At 39.1% G+C, this 20,020-nt stretch overlaps 1 protein-coding gene across 1 annotated transcript in view; it reads left to right on the top strand.

The window, feature by feature from the left end:
• DNAH14 (dynein axonemal heavy chain 14) overlaps positions 1 to 20,020 on the top strand; it is a 277,358-nt gene that overhangs the window by 211,656 nt on the left and 45,682 nt on the right. Inside the window, exons 49-54 of the mRNA XM_019483009.2 lie at positions 9,501 to 9,596; positions 13,508 to 13,648; positions 13,911 to 14,126; positions 14,424 to 14,654; positions 16,486 to 16,607; positions 18,963 to 19,207. Of these exons, the coding sequence (XP_019338554.2) occupies positions 9,501 to 9,596; positions 13,508 to 13,648; positions 13,911 to 14,126; positions 14,424 to 14,654; positions 16,486 to 16,607; positions 18,963 to 19,207 (1,051 nt within the window). The remainder of the gene's footprint in view (positions 1 to 9,500; positions 9,597 to 13,507; positions 13,649 to 13,910; positions 14,127 to 14,423; positions 14,655 to 16,485; positions 16,608 to 18,962; positions 19,208 to 20,020) is intronic.

Here is a 20,020-nt window from a genome sequence, read left to right as displayed (position 1 = left end):
AGTAGATTGGTGTTGTGTGAGTTTTGTAGGCATTGGTGCATCAGATACAAAAATTCTACCTTCTGTCTCTGTGCTTGTGCACAATCTGAGAATTGAATTGGCTGTCAGAATCTTGTTTCCAATTCTTGGCTAAATGACATGAATAAGAAATTATTAATTAGTAGACCGTGGTAATTTCATTTGCTACAGCTTTTTTGCTTTGGTTAAACTCAGTAAGTTTGAGGATGAGGTTATAACATTTTCATGTCAAAGAAACAAACATTACAAGGCACTACAGAACTACAATATATTCTTTGGCATTCAATATATTAATGATAATCACACACAAAATACAATATATTCTCTATATATTTACTTTTCTGTGCCATACATAGCTATACAAATAGATACAATCATGAAATGTAATAAAAATAAGTCTTGTCCCTTGGATTATGTGAGAATCCCCCAGGCCCAGGCTGAATGCAGCTTTAGTCTTCATTTCCATTGCATAACATGGGAGGTGAAATGGTGGTCAACTCTGTAGGCCAGGGTTGGGGAGATGTACACTGTCTGCTTATACTAGGCCTATTCTAAATGTAATATTGCCTTTAAACGGGGCTTCAGGTCAGCCCAGAGGAACTTCTGACAACAGAGCCACCTACTGAGATGGTTTGGGAAGCACAAAGTCTGCCTATTCTCTAGGCCAGAAAAATGGCCTGTTCCAGAAAAATTCAAACTGTTACTGTGGAAACGATTTCATAGGAGTATTATGTGGACCTCATGAATTCTTCCTCCCATTAATACTGGCTGTGTGCAAAGAAGTACTGTAAGGGAGTAAAGAGAGGTTGTCAATTATGTTTTTTGGACTTTTTTCATACTTTAATACTTCAGTAATATAAGAAGTCACTCTTTACCTTACCCTTTCATTCCTCAATTCATTTGCAGGAGATGAAATTTCACCAGGATTCTATTTGGTTTGTCGGTAGGAACTTGAGACAGGAAATCAAATGGAGCCAGGATGTGGAGCAGCATCCAGTGACAGAGTGAGATTAGAGTGGAGTGAGCGGAAATGGGAGGAAGAGCCAAATTATGCAGAGGTTTGGGTGGAGTACGGTGTAGGGGGCAGGTTAACAAAAAATGCATCCAGGTGTCTCAGTGGGAGGGAACTGCTGTTTGGTAGGAACAACCTGGAACCCAGTAGAAGGTCTAGTTGAGGAATTAAGAGAAATGTATGTTTATAGTGGATGATGAAAGTTTGGAAGCAAGGAAGGTGAGATGAGAGAAACGGGTACTAGAGAAAGAAAGCTGCACAAAGGATCTAGGTTTCCCATGAAAGACAGGAGCCAAGGAGAAGGAGGAACTAAGAGGAAGAATTCAGTGTAGAAGAGCAAAAGTTGCACAAATAACTGTCACTAACAACACTTCAGCCGTCCTATCTGAGACCTTCATTTAAATGAAGGATGTCCAGGAATTAAATTATATTAATTAAGAAGAATCTGTATTAAAATTACACATTGATATTTCAACTGTAGCATCTTCTCAACCTGGCTCTCAATTCAGGATCTTGCTTTGCATTTGAAATCCTTTTTCATGAGTGTGTGAATTGCTTTGTCTTTATTTTCTACTGGAAAGTTGCACCTTAGATCTTCAAAAGGAAATACATTGGCCTTGGTTTGTGAGAGCCAGTGAATGAATGATTTCATGTTGCAGTCACATGCCCATGGATTATTGTGCAAGAAAACATCTTTAATAGCTGAAATAGAAAAATGGTGAATAGAACTCAGTAATTTACATATATCAAGTATAATTTGCTTTTTTATGGTTTGAAAACATATTTGAATTATTTGTCAAATAATCTGTTCTGCCTCCCAAATTGTTCTTCTTCCTCTGACTTCATTATCTGAGTGTCTTTCTGATCTCAGTTTCCCCACCCTAAACAATTTCATCTCATCTAACCCCTTAGCCTCACAGTTCAGTCAGTCTCTCAGATACAAAAAAAGAAATATTGCTACCTTTGCTTTGTTTCACTAAGAATTGCTCTTTCTCCTCTCATCATCAAATTGATACTTTTTGACCTCATCTATGTCAATGCTACTCAGCTTTATAGCCCCCACTCTTACTGATCTGAGCCTTGTAATGCCTACAATCTAGCAATATTCCTTCTCTTTTAAGCACACTTCTCTGTCTTTTTTCTTGTCTGTTGTCAATTCTTTGAATCTTTGTTACCATATACAAATATGCATCAAGTTCTTCTCCATCCAAGTTTTCAATAACTTGTTGCTGCCCAAGAGTTTAAAACAGCACTTCACCCTTAATCTTGAACCCTCACCTGAACTTGAAACTATAATCAATGCCTCATATTTGACACTGTATCTTCCTTTGTCATTTACATTGTTGCCATCTCTAGGTTCTTCGCATGTCAACCCTACTGCTCATTCAGCATCTCTTTCTGTGGGTACTTTCTCTTGTACCCGCTATATATTTCCCAGTTTTTTTCAGCCCTCCATTCTACTTCCTCTGCATCCTCAGTTTGGTAGTGGGTTTTTCCTCTTACATGGCTTTATATGCCATTGCTTTGCAGCTTATTCTTAAATCTGCTGCTCCATTCTTGACCTGCTCTCCTTCCAAACCTACGTCGTTGCCTCTCTCTCTCTTATTTCCTCCTCAAATGTCTTACAATCAATTCAACCTAACATGTCTAAAACTGAAGTCCTCCACACTCTCTTCCCAACTAGAGTTTGATCCTTTTCATAGCCACATCTTTAAATTCATTCACTCACCTGTACCTTCAAGAGCCTTTTTCAAATCTCTTCCAAGTCCTTTTCTATCATGATGTCTATGATTCAGCAGTGTACACTAATAATGACTTTTGTGATTTCACAATGGGACCAGCAATTCTTGGTGTTTTTCCTAAGTGACTCTCCTGAAGTGATTTAATTACCTGAGCATCTCAGTTTTAAATTAATAGATGTAAGTTTCTAGCTCTTATGGTAACAGAGAAGAAAGGTTCAAAAGAAAGAAAGAAAGAATATATTTGAAAATCTCATGACTTTTTAAAGACAATCTCATGAGTTGCTGGCATCCTGACTCGTGTATTTTGACTGCTTCAGGTTGGCATTTTGTGTATGTATTTCTTCCTCCTTACACTAAAAAAGTAAATCATTAAGTTTACAGGACATATGCCAATCATCATCACTGAGACCACATTGCATTCCTTTTATCTGCCATTCATTTATTTTGTATGCATTTTGATTTTAAAGCATTTAAAGCAGGGACTGAAGAAATTGACTGAATAAATAGGGTTTTCCTCTGTCTGTATTACTTTTAGCACATTCTGGAAAATATTGTAAGATAATTATAGATTTTAGCATATAATTAAGCTTACAAAATCCTAAATTGTGTTTTCCCTTGTGTTGTATTCTTATTAATGGAGGATCCACGGGGAAAAAAAAACTTGTAAAAGTAGCAAGATTTGCATTTTTAGTCATTTGCCAAGTATGATGTTTACAGAAGACAGTTGCAAAGAAAAGATATCAATGTCAAACACAGAATAGTGCATTTAAAACTTAAATAATATATTTTTACAGTATTGTTTCCTATATACTAGCAATGTCAAAGATATGGCCCACAGAGACTTATTATTTGGTCGGTGGGTCTCAGACTGGACCTTTATGCCGCATACTGTGCATGCTACCACCCTTGCATGCTGCATATGGTGCATGGTACTAGGTCCAGCATGTGTGTGGCACATGGGCCCAGTCTGTGGGCTCAATCCAGTACTCAAACCAGCCTCATGACGCTCATCCAGCCCACAGACTGGCTCCACATGACTCAACTGAGCAGAGTTTGATACCCCTGTTATACATTACAATGTCCCCAAACAATAGCAAGCTGTGAAAAACTTAATAAGTGGACATAACATACCTCAACATGTTAGGATTCATCTGAATATGAGGGGAAAAATTGAGGCTGTTAAATAAAATATCAGTTCATTTTCTCTAGTCCTGACTGAGGAGCCCATTGGCAGGTCAGGAAATCAGAGATTTTGTATCTTCCATCACAGCTCTAAAAATGTATTTTGCAGACCAAAAAAAAAAAAAAAAAATTGGAACAGACTTAGATTCAGGTGGGACCATGTGATGTAGTTCTTAATCCTAGCAGCTTTGATACCAAATGCTGTCACTTATGAAAAAAATGTTAGAATAGCCTTAATTCCTAAACCAAAATAATAATAAGAACAATGGAAAGAGGAATAATACTATGTTCTTACCTGGAAGATGGCTCAAAATGTTTCCATCAATATACTTAAGTTTGTTTCCACTTAGAGCAAGTTGCATTAGTCTTGGGGTATTTTTGAAAACGTCTCGGGGAAGTCTTTCAATATGATTATTTCTCATATACAATTGTTGTAGTTTTGAGAGACCTTCAAATACAGCTGCATTTACTGTCTTCAGCAAGTTGCTGTCCAATACTATGACCTCCAATTTAATCAGAGGCTTGAAGACTCGCACAGGAAGGCTTTTTAGTTTATTTTGCTCAAGATTGAGGAGGTGCAATTGGCTAAGGCCAATGAAGGATCTTGTTGAAATCTTAGAAATTATATTAAAGGCCAAATTGAGTGTCTTTAGTGCACTTAATCTCTGAAACGCATTGGAGGGCAAAGCAGTAATTCTGTTTAAAGGCATATCTAAATCAGAGAGGTTCAGAAGGCCATGAAAAGTGTCAGGCTTAATTTCTACTAAATAATTTTGACCAAGCATAAGAAAGCGCAAATCTGTCAATTTTTGGAATGCTTTGGGTGGAATTTTAGTGATCTGATTTCCATAAAGATTAATTAGTTTCAATTTTCTAACTCTGTGAAAGGCCTGAGGATGTATCAATTTTATGGAATTGTGTTCCAGGTTGATGCTTTCAATGTTCTGAACTGTAGACAGGAATTTATCTGGAAGTTCTTGTAATGTATTGGCCCCTTGGAAAGAAAATAAATCGTTACTTTAAGTTTAGGTGCTCTTCAGTATTAGTCTAAAGCTTATGCATTGGCATATAACTACATTGTATTAATCCTAATAGGGTTCATTTTACTCTCTACCTATAAAAACAGAGCATTCAGATTTTATTATGGATTAGAGTAACAAAATCCACCTCTGTTCTGAAAGTAGTGCACAGCTCTCCTGTGCAGACACCACAACCCAAGTTCTACTTCACCTTTAGCATCCTATTTCCATCTGAATGTTTAGACTTGTCCTTCTGAGAATGCTCAGAAGGGATCTGCTATAGTTACTTGTACTATCATGTGTTGGAGCTCTAAGTATAGGATGACTCAAACTTTCTTTGGCTGAGGGTGACCTAGAACCTGGATCTTTCAGCCTCTAGGCAAGTGCCCTGCTCATTAGCCTCCTCGATCAAACAGTTGTTTAGCCTGTTTCTCCTCCATTTAAATTTTAGGGGATTTACACAGACTTCTGCACTTCCCAGGTAAAATAGGATTTTAAGAAGAAAAAGTGGCTGTACTAGCTTCCTCCTGATCGTGCTCAGGGGGAGAAGTCTAATTGCATAAGTAGAAATAAAATCTAAAATCCTGTTATTGACACTTATGTATCTACTTCAGATAGCTAGGTAATATTTTGACACCTAAAGATGAAATAGGATATGGGCCCAAATGTCCTGTGGCTGTTACTTTATGATCTGGTATAGCAGCTATACACTATCTGCACTGTATGGTAGGGCTCAACAGCTCTGTGCAGCAAAGAATTCTACATTCTGCTCTTAAGTCCACTCTGAAAGCTGCAGAGGCACCCTTTCGTGGCTGCTTTACTGCAGTGCTTTTAATTGCACACACTTACCCACAAGGCTGAGATTATGTGGAGGGTCTTCTGCATGCCGTGTACATAAATAAACAGTTTGACTACATATGTTTTATTTTTCTCAAGAGTGAAGTATACCAGTAATTTATATAACAAGCCTGTTTACTGCATCTTAAACAATGTAATGATTCTGCACTAAAATCTTACCTTATTTCAGCATCTTTCTGCTTTCTTCTATTTATAGGAGTTTATTTTAGTCACTCAGAATGTGTCTTATTTTGCATTTTATATGTTTATGTTAAATTTGTGTATTGAAGCATTTTTAAAAACGAGAGGTAAATGCATATATTGAAACATTTATTTAACATATAAACACCGAAGTTTCTACAGAGGGCATACTTGCATCTTATTGTTTAGGCATCACGTACATTTTCTCCCCTAATGATCAAATCTCTTTGCATAAAGATAAAACAAGTATTGTTTTTACTTTAAGGGTGGGAAAATTGCAATGCCGAAAGTTTAAATGGATTCTCTCAGGTCACATAAGTCTATGACAGAGTGAGGACTAGAACCCACGTCTCCTATCTTATCTAGTGGATTAGGATGCACCTTCTGTCTCTAATTCTTATTAAAAACTTTCAGTAATGTTTTGAAAGCTTTTATTAACTTTAAACAGAGCTTTTGCAAAAAACCCCCCACGTGATCGATGGTTACCTATTCCAGGTAATTGTGGCTTTATAATATTTATACAGTCATTAACATGTTTTACTCATTTATTTTACCTTAACTGTCCTAAATATCACAAAATGTATCACAAATACTTACAAGAGGAAGCAGATGTTACTGTGCTTACCAAATCTTAGGACCCATGTATTCAGAGGCAACTTTTGTGGAACCTCCGTCAGTCCTTTCTGATAACAGTCCACCTCAGTATGGTAAAGATGTGGTCTCTGGGTACAGTTGCACTCTTCAGGGCATGCTTGTACCACATGTGATGCACAGAATATACCAAACAGATATGAGAGGAGTAAATGTAGTTCCATGTCTAGTATAATAGATGTTGACAACTTTCAAACACGTGACCTGATAATTAATATTTTACAGGTGATCCGAGGTGCAGCTAAAGAAACACAGAAAATTGTTATTGATATAGGAAAAATGTGTATGTGAACTTTTAAAATGTAAATAACATTCTGGTTATACACTATAATTTTCTTAAAGGCAAAATAATACATTATGCAATAATATTTTAAGGTTCCTCAACTTAGTTATATTTTGATACTTCTAACTAAAACTGAGCTGCAATTGATTTAAGAAATGTTGTCATTTGAGGGCAGTCAGCTGAAGTCATATATACACACACACCATAAACTATATAGACACTGTAGGAAAAAGTATAAATACATAATTTTCTACTATAACAACAAATGAAAACATAGTATGCAATAAACTAGGTACTCCATAATATGTATTCATACATATATACTGTATATACACACATCTACACATATATCAAATTTAATTTGTTTTGATAGCATTTGTCTTAAAATATTATGAGAAATGTTTGACATTCTTAGCTAAACAATTATGCTTACCTTAAAATATCTGAAATAGAAGTCAAACAGGTGTTTTGGTTAATCAGCAATTTCTAGTAAAGGTTCTTTATTACAGTAAAAATTGGCATTTTACAAACTGAAGGAGAATGTTAACCTGTGCAAGGGTTTTGCTCAAATGTACTGTTTGTGTTTGAGAGTCCCAGAGAGTCAGACAAAACAAGCAAATACAGCCAGTAATAACACATATCAGAAGGAGACATTTACCTGTGAAAGAGCATATGCAACTACAGCACAAAGTTGCAATGAACATATTATAATTTATGCATAAATTAAACATTTGGGCAGTGGTTTGTTTGATCTGGCTGTCTTTGGCTGACTTTAGTATTGACTTTTCAGCCCTGTTAAACAGTATAACTATTACATGTTCTGCAACTTGAGCTAAATATGCCATTATATAACTGTACTAAAGAAACTGAAGTTTAGTTTTTGGAGTCTTTTTTCAATAATATGCACCTAGGTTAATAAACATGGCCCTGTGAAGTCAAGGGAGGTATTTGCTTATGTCTGCGAACTAAACAAAGAGGGTACAGTGAAGAAACAGGAAATATGTAATTTACACTTGTCTGGGTTTGTATCAGGAAATAATGAGACTAGCAGATTTTTTTTTACTCAGACAAGTATATGTACAGTAACTAATACAGTATAACAGTTAGAATTTTACATTGATCATATTCTCCATATAGTATGAGTCTACATTAAATTTCAAGTAAATTTTGTTTAATAGAGAATTTTAAAAGAATCCAAGCTCTCAACTCCTTACAAATGATTACAAAAGTAATTCATTAGGCTTGATCTCTAATTGAAAGAAATATTCATGAGTTTCTACCACCTAATCAAACATCCTGACACAAAACTGTGGGGATAAGTGGACACGCTGGAGGGCAGGGAACAACTACAAGCAGACCTGGACAGGTTGGACATATGGGCAGAAAACAACAGAATGCAATTCAACAAGGAGAAATGCAAAGTGCTGCACCCAGGGAGGAAAAATGTCCAGCATACCTACTGCCTAGGAAATGACCTGCTTGGTGGAACAGAAGCGGAATGAACATGAGTTGGCAGTGTGACGAAGCCATCAGAAAAGCTAATGGCACTTTATCGTGCATCAGCAGATGCATGACGAACAGATCCAAGGAAGTGATACTTCCCCTCTATCGGGGGCTGGTCAGACCGCAGTTGGAATACTGCATGCAGTTTTGGGCGCCGTACTTCAAGAGGGATGTGGGTAACCTGGAGAGGGTCCAGAGAAGGGCCACTCATATGGTTAAGGGCTTGCAGGCCAAGCCCTATGAGGAGAGACTGGGGCACCTGGACCTCTTCAGCCTCCGCAAGAGAAGGTTGAGAGGCGACCTTGTGGCTGCCTATAAGTTCATCACGGGGGCACAGAAGAGAATTGGTGAGGTTTTATTCACCAAGGCGCCCCCGGGGGTTACAAGAAATAATGGCCACAAGCTAGCAGAGAGCAGATTTAGACTAGACATTAGGAAGAACTTCTTCACAGTTCGAGTGGCCAAGGTCTGGAATGGGCTCCCAAGAGAGGTGGTGCTGTCCCCTACCCTGGGGGTCTTCAAGAGGAGGTTAGATAAGCATCTAGCTGGGGTCATCTAGACCCAGCACTCTTTCCTGCCTATGCAGGGCGTCAGACTCGATGATCTACTGAGGTCCCTTCCGACCCTAGCATCTATGAATCTATGAATCCACCTGCTTCTGTAGCTCAGGGGATTTCTTAGAATAGATTATTGTTCTAAGTAACCAACTCAATAAACATATTAATATATAAAGTTAGGTTCCTACATCTATATTTAGCTATCTAAATAAGTTACCTGAATTTCAAATGTGGTGAGTACCCAACAGTTCTCACTAATTTCAGGGAGAGGTATCCACTATTTTTGAAAACCAGACTACATATTTAGATTAACTATATCAGAATTTAGGACTATAATTTTGGACATTTCATTTTGAAAATCTACCATTGGGAAAGTTGTATGTCAAGGAAGATTATGACTCCTCTTTCTGAATAACTTCCAAGATTATAAATATGTTTAACAAATTGTTCATGTTCTCCTCATTCTGCATCCTATGGTACATATTTTTTATCTAGGTAGTGCATCCAAAACAAGTCCGTGTGACAGAAGCTCAGGAAGTACTGAGGCTAGCTCATCAAAAACTAGCAGAAAAACAAAGAAGTTTAGCCCTGGTGAGACATTTCTCATTATTCCATGCCAACTGTTATTATTTGAAGTATGTAAGTTTTTGCATGTCCTTTGGCTCTACATGAACATTTAAAAGTTATTTTTATTTCAAAGACATCAGAAGGGAAAACACTTATTTACTGGAGCGTTGGAGCACAACCATAGGCCTTCTCTACACATTAAATCTATTGCACAATTACCTTGTTAAATTTAGATCGGCTGCATGTGCTAATTAACTATCATGGCTTAAGAAGTGTCCAACCAGTGTAGCAGAAACAGGACCCAGGGGTGACCGTGCTACCCCCTGGTGGCCAAATTACCATTGCCTTATCCTGATTCTAGGTACCCTCCACTATGCCTTGATGTAATTATTAAATTGTGAAAGGGAAGCTGCCTTTTAGTCCTAGAACAAGTCATTGTCCTTCTTTTGCCAGTGGGTCCCCTCTCAGAACCCACTAGCCCAAACTGGTTCTGTCCATAGTTGGGCCCTCCCAGCCCGCATGTGCCTTGAGGTACCCATTGCCTTAGGGGCTTATTATGTGGCTCCAAACTGCCCCTTATACCACATCCATGCCTCGCAGGTGGTGTTTGTCCAATCAGCCCCTGGTACGGGGTCTCAACCAACCTGGCCTCTGCCTCTTTTCTCTTGCTGAGCCAGTTAGCTCAGGATCCATTGCATCATCAGACCTGGTGTCTGGAATCCAGCCTTAGCCATGCCCTGTTGGGCTTGGGCTTACTCCCTACCAGGCTTAGGGCCACTGGCTACAGTCTCTGCACCTCTCAGGTATGCATTTGGCCCCTGGCCCATGTCTCTGCCTTTCTTAGGCACTGGACCTTCTGGCCCCAGGCTCTGCCCCTCTTTGGTCTTACTGCCTCTCAGGTACCTGACTATGCCTTAAGCCTTCCCCCAGCAGGGCTCTCCCCCAGCACTCCCCCAGCATGTGCCCTAGGTCACTAATGGCATTTCCAAGCCAAGAAGTGCAGGGCGCACACCGGTACCCTGGGACCAGGGTCAGCAGGGGCCCAGGATGGGACAGCAGGAGCATGGAGTGTGGCTGGCAAGAGCTCTATGGAGCCAAGCCAACTCCACCACTCTCCCTGTTGGCTTCCAGGCCACATGCAGTCCTGGGGCTTGCAGGGACCGCACACTGCTGGGGCTCTCCATATGCCACAGGCTGTGACTGCCATACCCACACGCCCATACCTCCACCCTCTCACACACCCCAGCCAGCCTCCCTCACCATGCATGCCACAACCCTCAGCCATCCTCCCTCCCACACACAGCCCCCCACAAACCGCCTACCTACCCACACATCCACACATCCCCACACAAACCCCACACACACACCCACAGGCCCCCACAAACCCTGTGCCCACCCACCCATACCCCTCCATACACCCCCTCCCCAAATATACAAAAATAAAATTTCATTTTAAGCTATTATGCAGTCACCTCTATGTACACTAGGGCTGTGCGAAACTTTGGTCTCTGATTCGATTCAGTGGAGATTCGGTCCAATTCTGTGGCCAAACCTCCAAATCTGAATTTAAATCAAGAGACCCTTTAATCTCTCTGAATTGAATTGGAACCCTCCGAAATGATTTGGAGAGGTTTGGAAAGATTTGGCAATTCAGACATTAACACAGCTTTAAATGATTTTTCTACATACCTCAAGGTACCAGGCGGCTCATCGATGCTGTGATGCTGGAGCAGATGAAGGCTCCCCAGTGCACTTGGCAGCAGACCCGGAAGTGGACCTAAAGCACTTCTGGTCCACTTCCAGATCCACTGGCAAGCGTGCTGCCCCCACCCCCAGCTTGGCGACTGGTGCCCCCTGGGTCTGGGGGGGGCACCCGGGGTCCCCCTGCAACCGATCACCAAGCTAGGTGGGCACGGGGGGGGCCCTGCATGCTCCCTGGGGGACCTGGAAGGGGACCAGAAGTACTTCCAGTCCACTTCTGGTTTCACCACCGAGAACGCAGGGGCCCCCCCTACACTCCTGTGGGACACTCCATCCACTCCAGCATTGCAGCATTCACGAGCTGTGCCTGGAACCTTGAGGTACGTAGAAAAAACATTTAAAGCCATTTATGGTTGAATTGCTGATTCTCCGAATCAGCATTGAATCTTTGGATTTGGCCAAATTGAATAGGGGGCAGTGATCTGAATCAATTCATCGACTCACTGTCCCTGATTTTGGCCAAAGCCAACTTAAATACGGCCCATTTAGTACAACCCTAATGTACACTACACAAAACGCATATAAATCAAGACAAAAATATTTTTTGAAATCAAATTAATGTATGTTGGTTGATTTTTTAAATATAATTTGGGTTTTTTTCTGGTTCCAAGATGGCATCCCCTCTAACCAAAAGGAATACTTCTGAGGGCAAGGGGAGGGACTTCCAGTGGCAAAGGTCAAGGGTTAGGGGACAGGACTTCTGGTTCCAAGATGGCGATCAGGGGTCGGGGCACCTGTCAAGGGGCAGGTCTACCCTTGAAGCCCTCAACAGCTCACCAAAACTTGTTAAGTGGCCCTCCAGCCAAAATAATTGCCTGGCCCTTGCTTATATGCTCAGAGCCCTGCCACCTTCTGGTCATGTCCCCTATCAGCTGACCTGCTGGCAAGGCTGCTTATTAACTCCAGCCTAGCCAAATGCCTTTGTACAATTCACAAAACCGCTTCCCTTAAAGGGGCCATTCTGCTTTTCCATAACAGGATAAGGATTCCCTGTTTCATAAGCTATAAAGTTATTATGCTTGAAAATGCATAATAACTTTATAGCTGGTTTTATCCAGCTTTAATTTGCATGCGTAGGCAGTCTGCCACTGGGAGACTGCAGCTGCTGCAGTCTCCCAGACATTGTGATCTCCAGCCATGGGGCACTCCATTCACCCCCACAGCTGAAAGTTTGCAGCAGTGGCCCATGGCTGTAGTAGCTAAGAGGCCTGCAGCTGATGGGGCTCTCAGTCCTTGCTGCCCATGGGGCACAGCCAAAACCAAGAGGCCAACAACATGATCCCAGCAGCCTGTGGGACACAGCCAGAACTGAGTCCCATGCCTGACAGGGTTCTTGGTCCCAACTGTGCCATACAGGCAGCCAGAACTGAAAGTCCTGCACCTGACAGTGCCACTTCAGCCCCCTAACCCTGTCTGATCTGCTGCTTTCCCTTCTGCCCCTTGCCCTATCTTTCACTGTGCTGCCTGCCCACTCCCTTATGTGTCACATGTCCCACTTGTGGCATGCATGTTGAGGGCTGGCCACACCTGTTTTAGAGCAACACAGCATGGAAAAAAACTATTGTTAAAATGTAAGTGCAGGAACTCAGCAGGAAAGCTTTTACCTGTTCTGAGAAATTTTTTAATATTCTAAAAGCTTCCCCTTTACAAAGTAGGATGAAAAACAAAAATATCATATATTTATTTATCAATAATCCAAAAAAATTTCAGTTTAGGTCAGTCAGAACATTTCGTTTCCATATTTCTTAAATATTTAATTTTGATTTTGATCCTTTTATTTCTTTTTACTATAATCAGCTTTAAGTTAATAATAAAAAGTCATTTTGACCTAATAAAAATTAATTTTTGTTTCTAAATATCAAAATATGATGTTTTAATAATTTCGAAACTTTTTTCCAGGTTATAGATTAAGAAATGTGTTGAAATTGACACTTCCCGTAAAATCAGTTTTGAGAAATTGGCCTTTTTCTAGTGAAAGAAACTGTTTCTTTGAAAAATTCCTGACCAACTGGCCAGCTATCTGGAATACGACCAACTATTTAATCTTCTACAAGATCTTGCTAGATGTTCTCATGATTCAGATAAAGTTGTCTGATGTAAATCAGGCAAGCAAAAATCATTAGCCAAACTATACAATAACAATTTTGATCTGTATTCTGCTAATTGTTTTTTAGATTGAAGAACATCAGCGGAATTTAGAGGCAAGATATGAAGAGAGTGCAGCTGAGAAAGCGATGCTAGCAACTCGAAAAGAACTAGCAACTCAGCGTCTGAATAGAGCATCTGTATTAAGCACTGCTCTGGAGGATGAGATGGTATTATTGCTTTTCATTTATTGATAGGCTTACTTTTTGGTCTCAGAACATACAAGATTTTAGTCTCAAAAGTTTTTTTACTTTTTTATATTTTTCTGATGTGGGCTGATAACTAGATACAGACCCTATTACAGTTCCTATTTTGCTTAGTTGAAATATGTAAACTTTGATACTAATTAAATGGTACATATTAACATAAATTTAAAGTAATTTAGTTGTGTGTGGGGGGGGTTGTAATCTTTTTTTTATTTGTGTGTGTTAGGAGCGATGGAAGAAAGCAGTTAATAATTTAAACCAAAAGCTACATGGTATCATGGGTGATGCCCTTATTTCAGCAGCATCTCTAGTCTACAGTGGAGTGTTAACATCAGAATATCGTCAGCAGCTAGCGAATGAATGTCTGAGATTGTGTAATGAGAACATGATTCCCATGTCGCCAAATTATTCTCTAATAGCAGCTATGACAGAAAAGAATGAGGTAATAATATGGGCAGTGAATAAGATAGTAAGAGAAGTGGTTTGTTTTATTTTGTTCTTGATTTCTTACACTAAGCACATTACAAGATTTTTCAGGTGGTTGATAGCTTTCCCTTTTGAGAACTCAACCTGATTCCAAGTGAGGGTAAAATTCAAAGAGCCAAGTATTTTAATGAAGCTGTTTATGATTATTATGTGTCCTTGATTTAAATCTTTATGCCTAGTTATTTGTAACTAATTTATTCATAAAATAATAAGGATTGTCAAAAATAAATATGGAAACTCAAAACTCTTCTAGGTCAGAAAATGGCAAAATGAAGGTTTACCTCAGGACCAGTACTCCACTGAAAATGCTATTCTTGTCAAGTATGGGTGGCGATGGCCTTTACTAATTGATCCACAGAGACAGGCTTGTAAATGGATATGTCAAATGGCAGGGGGCAAGTTGCGACAAATTCATGCTTCGGATTCCAGTTACTTAAGAACTCTTGAAAATGCAGTGCGAGTTGGAGAATCTGTTTTACTTAAGGTACCTTGGCTTTAATGTCTGATGAGTTCTATGTGAAGAACAAAAGGAAAAACTAGAAAAATGAAATTCTTATAAGAATAAAGGGAGTTTAAATAATCACCCAAAATATAAGAATAGGAAAGTGATGGAAGATCAGATAGTTTGTAGCTTTACTTGCTTTAATATTCTTCATTTATATTTAATACATAATACCAGTCTAAAACCTTAGAAATTTGATTCTCTTCTCCCACACGATGGTATAAGTCTGAAGCAACCTCACCCATGTCAGTGCAGTTACTTTGAGATAAAACTTGTGTTGTAAATCAGACCAGAGGCTCTGATAGGTAATGGATAACACTTGCATACATGAAACCATCAGTCAGCCACATGAATTTCTAGTGAATCAGAAGAAAACTTCTTCTCAGAAGACCTGAGATTATCCAGTGGTTCTGGGTCCCAAACACCCCACTTCACCCTACTCCAACTCCCCAGCATTGGATACCAAAGGAGTCTTTCTAATAGGGTGTCTGCAGGTAGCCATTGCCTATGTACATTTGTTAGTTCCCAGGTAGGTAGGGACAGGGCATGTGGGAAGTTACAGGACAATTTTTGAAAGAACAGTAGGGTAACAATGGGCCTTTCCTTGGCCAAATGATGTTTGTCCCCTTTCATTGCTTGGATCCTTATCCCCAGGAGCTCTTGTTGCTGCTGGTACCTAGCTTATCCCACCAGCCCTACCTGAATTTGGTGGGAACAGCTACTTGGAGAAGATCCCTGCCACACAAATCTTGGGCATCTGATTAAGTCCATAATTATTTCCAATGTCAGGTTTTTTCAAACATTTTAAATGCTTGAATGCTTTCTTTGAGACTAGAGCCATAGCTGTCTTAAAGTTATAAAAATAAACTTGGCTTGACTTATCTTACCACAAATTATTTCTTAATTGACAAAAGGTCCCATTTAGTTAACTCACAATGTTACTGATCTTTCCAGTATGCTTCTTTGTGGTAAGAACAAGAATAAAAGATTTCAGCTCACAAAAATATTTTTGTTAAAAAAAAAAAGTTATAAACATTTTTACAAAAGATTTTTGAATAAAAGGATTTCCTGTTATTGTCACAGCATTGTGAATACTGTCATTCCTAGAGTTATTGGGTCTCTATACATGTACTCGGAGGTGTGCAGGGGGGGCGTTTAATTAGCGCGACTCCCAGACAGTTGCTCTAATTAAAACAGCACAGCATCATGTGTATTCAGTGTCCTATGTTTCAAAATGTCCACAGGAGTTCTTTAACTAAAGCTCGTCCAAGTAGTTTTAGTTAAAGCACTCCCACTGCCATTTTGAAATGCAGGACACAGAATACATGTGATGCTGCATCATGCTGAAGCATTCTAATTAGAATGGTCTAGCAGACACATTTAATTGAATCAGCTCTGACATGTTTTAATTCAGGGGTGGGCAAAATGCGGCCCGGGGCCCAGATGCGGCTCGCCAGGCCATTCTATCCAGCCAGGGGGGCCCCTAAAAAACTTAGAAAATGAATATTAATCTGCCCTGGGCTGCCTGTCATGCAGCCCTCGATGGCTTGCCGAAACTCAGTAAGCGGCCCTCTGCCCAAAGTAATTGCCCACCACTGTTCTAATTGGAACATGTTGGAGCACTTGTATGGTACCCATTAATTCTGGATATTTTTTTCCACTAGAATAAAACAGTGACTGCATTGCTTCTTTTTAAAAGTGAATTTCCATCAATTAAATTCAACAATAAAACTCCAGAAGTCTATTTTAGATTCTTTAGGCATATTAAGTACCATAACTATTGCAACATGGACAACATATTAATTGATTTTAGGATCTTGCTGAAACATTGGATTCAAGTTTGGAGCCAATCTTAAAAAAGGAAGTCTACAATAAAGTAGGTAAAGATTACATCAGAATTGCAGGTTCTGAAATTGAATACAACCACAACTTCAGGTAACTGTCCTCAATAGCAGCATTTTTCTAGCTACTAACTTATTAGATTAAACTATATATTACATATTACAAGAGGCCTACATTTAGAGAACAACAGGCACCAGAAGGTAGGAAATAACAACTTATTATCAGTTCTACCTGTGCTTGCATACAGAAAAGCTGTATTAGAAGAATGCTAAAGTTGCAATGTAAAAAGTTTAGAAGTTAGGAAACACCACTATTAGTGTTGCCTGGGCAACCTTAATTATCTTGTGCATATACATGATAATTTATTTTTTTAATTATAGAATTATATATTAGTTATTGCATGTTATTGTGCCTTCCCTATTACAAACCTTCAAATTTCTGCAACAGATGCAGCAGAAAGCAGCTTCCTTCATTAGACACCCCTTATTGATTCCCAGAGTATAGACCATCCTGTGAACTGAATAAGGCAGAGATCTGAATAGAACTTGATCATTTAATGAAAGACTATATTATAAGGCATATTAACATAGGGGCAAAGTAAGGTTACATGGACAATTACAATTCTGGCATTTCCAGAACTTTAAGTATGTAACAACTTAAAAATATATAATAAATATTTTAGTAGATAATCTGAAAAAACAAATTGAAAAAACTCCAGAAATACTGTCATAAGGCACAACATTGACACCCATTTAGGTCATGAGTAGATAACAAACATCTCTTGCTATCCTTTATTTGGACCCTCTTCTAGCAAGGGTTAAGATGCACAAAGCCAAGGGATTTCCTTGCTACAGTATTTGCTAGACTTCCCAAGGAATGTTTAGACCAATGGTTCTCAAACTTTTTAGGCTCAAAGCACCCCTCAGAAAATACTAACCCTTAGTTTTCACTTATTTTTGTCTATGGAAAAATAACATCTGTTGGAAAAAACTCACAAAGACTACAGCAGATCAGAATGTTTTTGACACTGTGAATCCCGTTTGGTATTTAACTGTTGGTGAATATGATTAATCATGTGTAGGTGCTTAGTGCTTACACACCCAACAATGCTAATGTTGTCTCGCACCCTGCAACACCCTTAAAAGGACCTCATGGCAGCGTCTTTGCTTCTGTTATTGACTTCTCACTATTTCCCATTAGAGATGACTGAGGAGAGAAACTGTTCAACAGAATGAGACATTTCATATCTGATAAATTTCTTTATAACAACAGAGAAGCTTTGCAACAGCTCAAGAAATTTCTTATCTGATCATTTTCTTTCTGTTAGCAATGTCTCTGCTCATTCAACCCATCCTAGTAATCTCGTAAATTACTAAAATTCAAATTTGATTTTTGTCCTTTAAAATGGAGACTTAAACTTACAAATTGATTGATATATGCTACCAAGTGGTTGTTTTAATGCTAACAGACATTTGCTGGAGGGTTTCTGCATAGTGGAAGACCTGTTCCAGTGACCAGAGCTAAAAGACAGGACTTACTCCTGAAGCCTCCAGCAAAAATTCCAGGGGTGAGGGGCATTAACATGGTAATAATGAAAAAGGATAGCCAGTGCTACCAGAAAAAAAATGGCTCAATCCTGTCAATGGGTGTCCTAGACATAGGGTCACCAGATTTCCTGAGTCTCAAAATAGGACAGCCTGAAAAGTCTTGTGGAGCAAAGGAGAATGGGAGAGCAGGAGGGAGGTAGGAGTGCTAGAGAGTGCTGCTGCAGTATGTTGAAGTGCAAGTGGGTGAGGGAGTACCTGTACACCGGAATTGTTCTTGGTTTTGAAGCGATTCTGATTTTAGAGGAACTTGAATTGCTTCAAATACACATCAGAGCATGCCCTGGGAAGTTTACAGAGATTTCTAAAAACTGGATGAAAGCATTCATTTAAACAAACCTGTTCAAATGATGTTTAGGACATGTGTTAAAAACAGGAATGTCCCAGTGAAAATGGAATGTATGGTCTCCCTACACAGACATACATTACATGAGATGGAGTGAAGTCATAAGTTCATTCGTTCATAGAACAGGCAAAGGATGGAATTCTCTTTCTTCTTGGTCATCCAAGTGGCCATGTTTTTATCATCTATATGGCATTTTTGGACTGGCACACAAATAGCCGTTCTGTTCCTGGATGAGACTATCTGGACATATAGACAACAACTATGTACATGCCTGAGTACATGCACAGGCAACAAAATGGAAGAGGGCCTTCCCATGTTTTAGCCCTAGTAATGACCAGGAAGAAATAGAATTCCATGCCAAGTATGGTCATTCTCCTTACCTTGCCTAATGAGTGTAATCTCTTACCTGAATTTCAAAACAATAAAATGTATATTTTGAGAAAATTTTGATTTGCTGCATTACTTGGATATTCCTTTAACACTTGACATGTTTTTCAGATTATACATGACAACACAAAAAGCCAACCCCCATTTCCTCCCAGCGGTTTGTAACCTGGTCACAATGATCAACTTCACTGTAACATTCCAAAGCTTGCAAGACCATCTCTTGTCTACTGTAGTAATTCATGAGACACCCCAATTAGAGCAACAACATTATCAGTTATTTGAGAGTATCTCTGCTGACCTAGTCATGCTCCGAGACTTGGAACAAAAGTCTCTGACACTGCTACAGAAAGCAGAAGGTAAACAAAAAGTTTAAAGAAAGCATGTACGTCTGTTTAAAGAAAATTTAGAAAAAATATTATATGTAATTATATGAGCTTTCCTTTAGTATAGTGATATAGATTATTTTTAATGCATGTTTTGTATAAGTCTTTGTCTCAGTTTCTTTTACTAGCTCTTTTGTATGAAGTTCTCAGTAGCCTGGATTATCTCTGTAAATTCAGATTGATTAGAACAGGGGTACTGAACTCATGCTGCCCCACGGGCTGGATGAGGAGTGCAGGGCTGGTCTGCAGATTCGACTTGGTCCATAGAGCAACCCTGCAAGCTGCATCTTTGACAACCCTGGATTAGAATTGATCTATGGCATGCAGATAAATCTGAATTATAAGTATTTGCATAATACAAATAGATTCAAATTCAAGGTAGAGATATAAACTCCATATAAAAATACAATTACATTTTCATCTTCTAAAATACAAGTACCATATTTTCTCACATACTTGCATGCCAGGATATTATATGCACCTTGTTTTTGAAAGGCAGAATGAAAAAAAATAAATTTCCAGAGCTATGACTGCACAGAATAGGCACAGAGCCTAATCTTCAGCTGATTTACCTTCCCTTTTCTGCTTAACTAAAGCTGAAACCCTTGCTGCTGCTGAAGACTGATTTCCAGGGTTGGATCTATGATTTTGAAAAGAGCTGAAGAGTCTCCAGGACTATGAAATAAAAGGGTAGAGATAAAGAAAACCTAGCAGATAGCAAAATTACCCTAATAATTATTAGCTTGATTAGTGGAACATCAAGACCATTTAAAAGGAGAGACAGTT

Source organism: Alligator mississippiensis, chromosome 1, assembly GCF_030867095.1.
Source record: "Alligator mississippiensis isolate rAllMis1 chromosome 1, rAllMis1, whole genome shotgun sequence".
Lineage (NCBI taxonomy): Eukaryota > Metazoa > Chordata > Crocodylia > Alligatoridae > Alligator > Alligator mississippiensis.
This window is presented reverse-complemented; position numbering and strand designations above follow the sequence as displayed.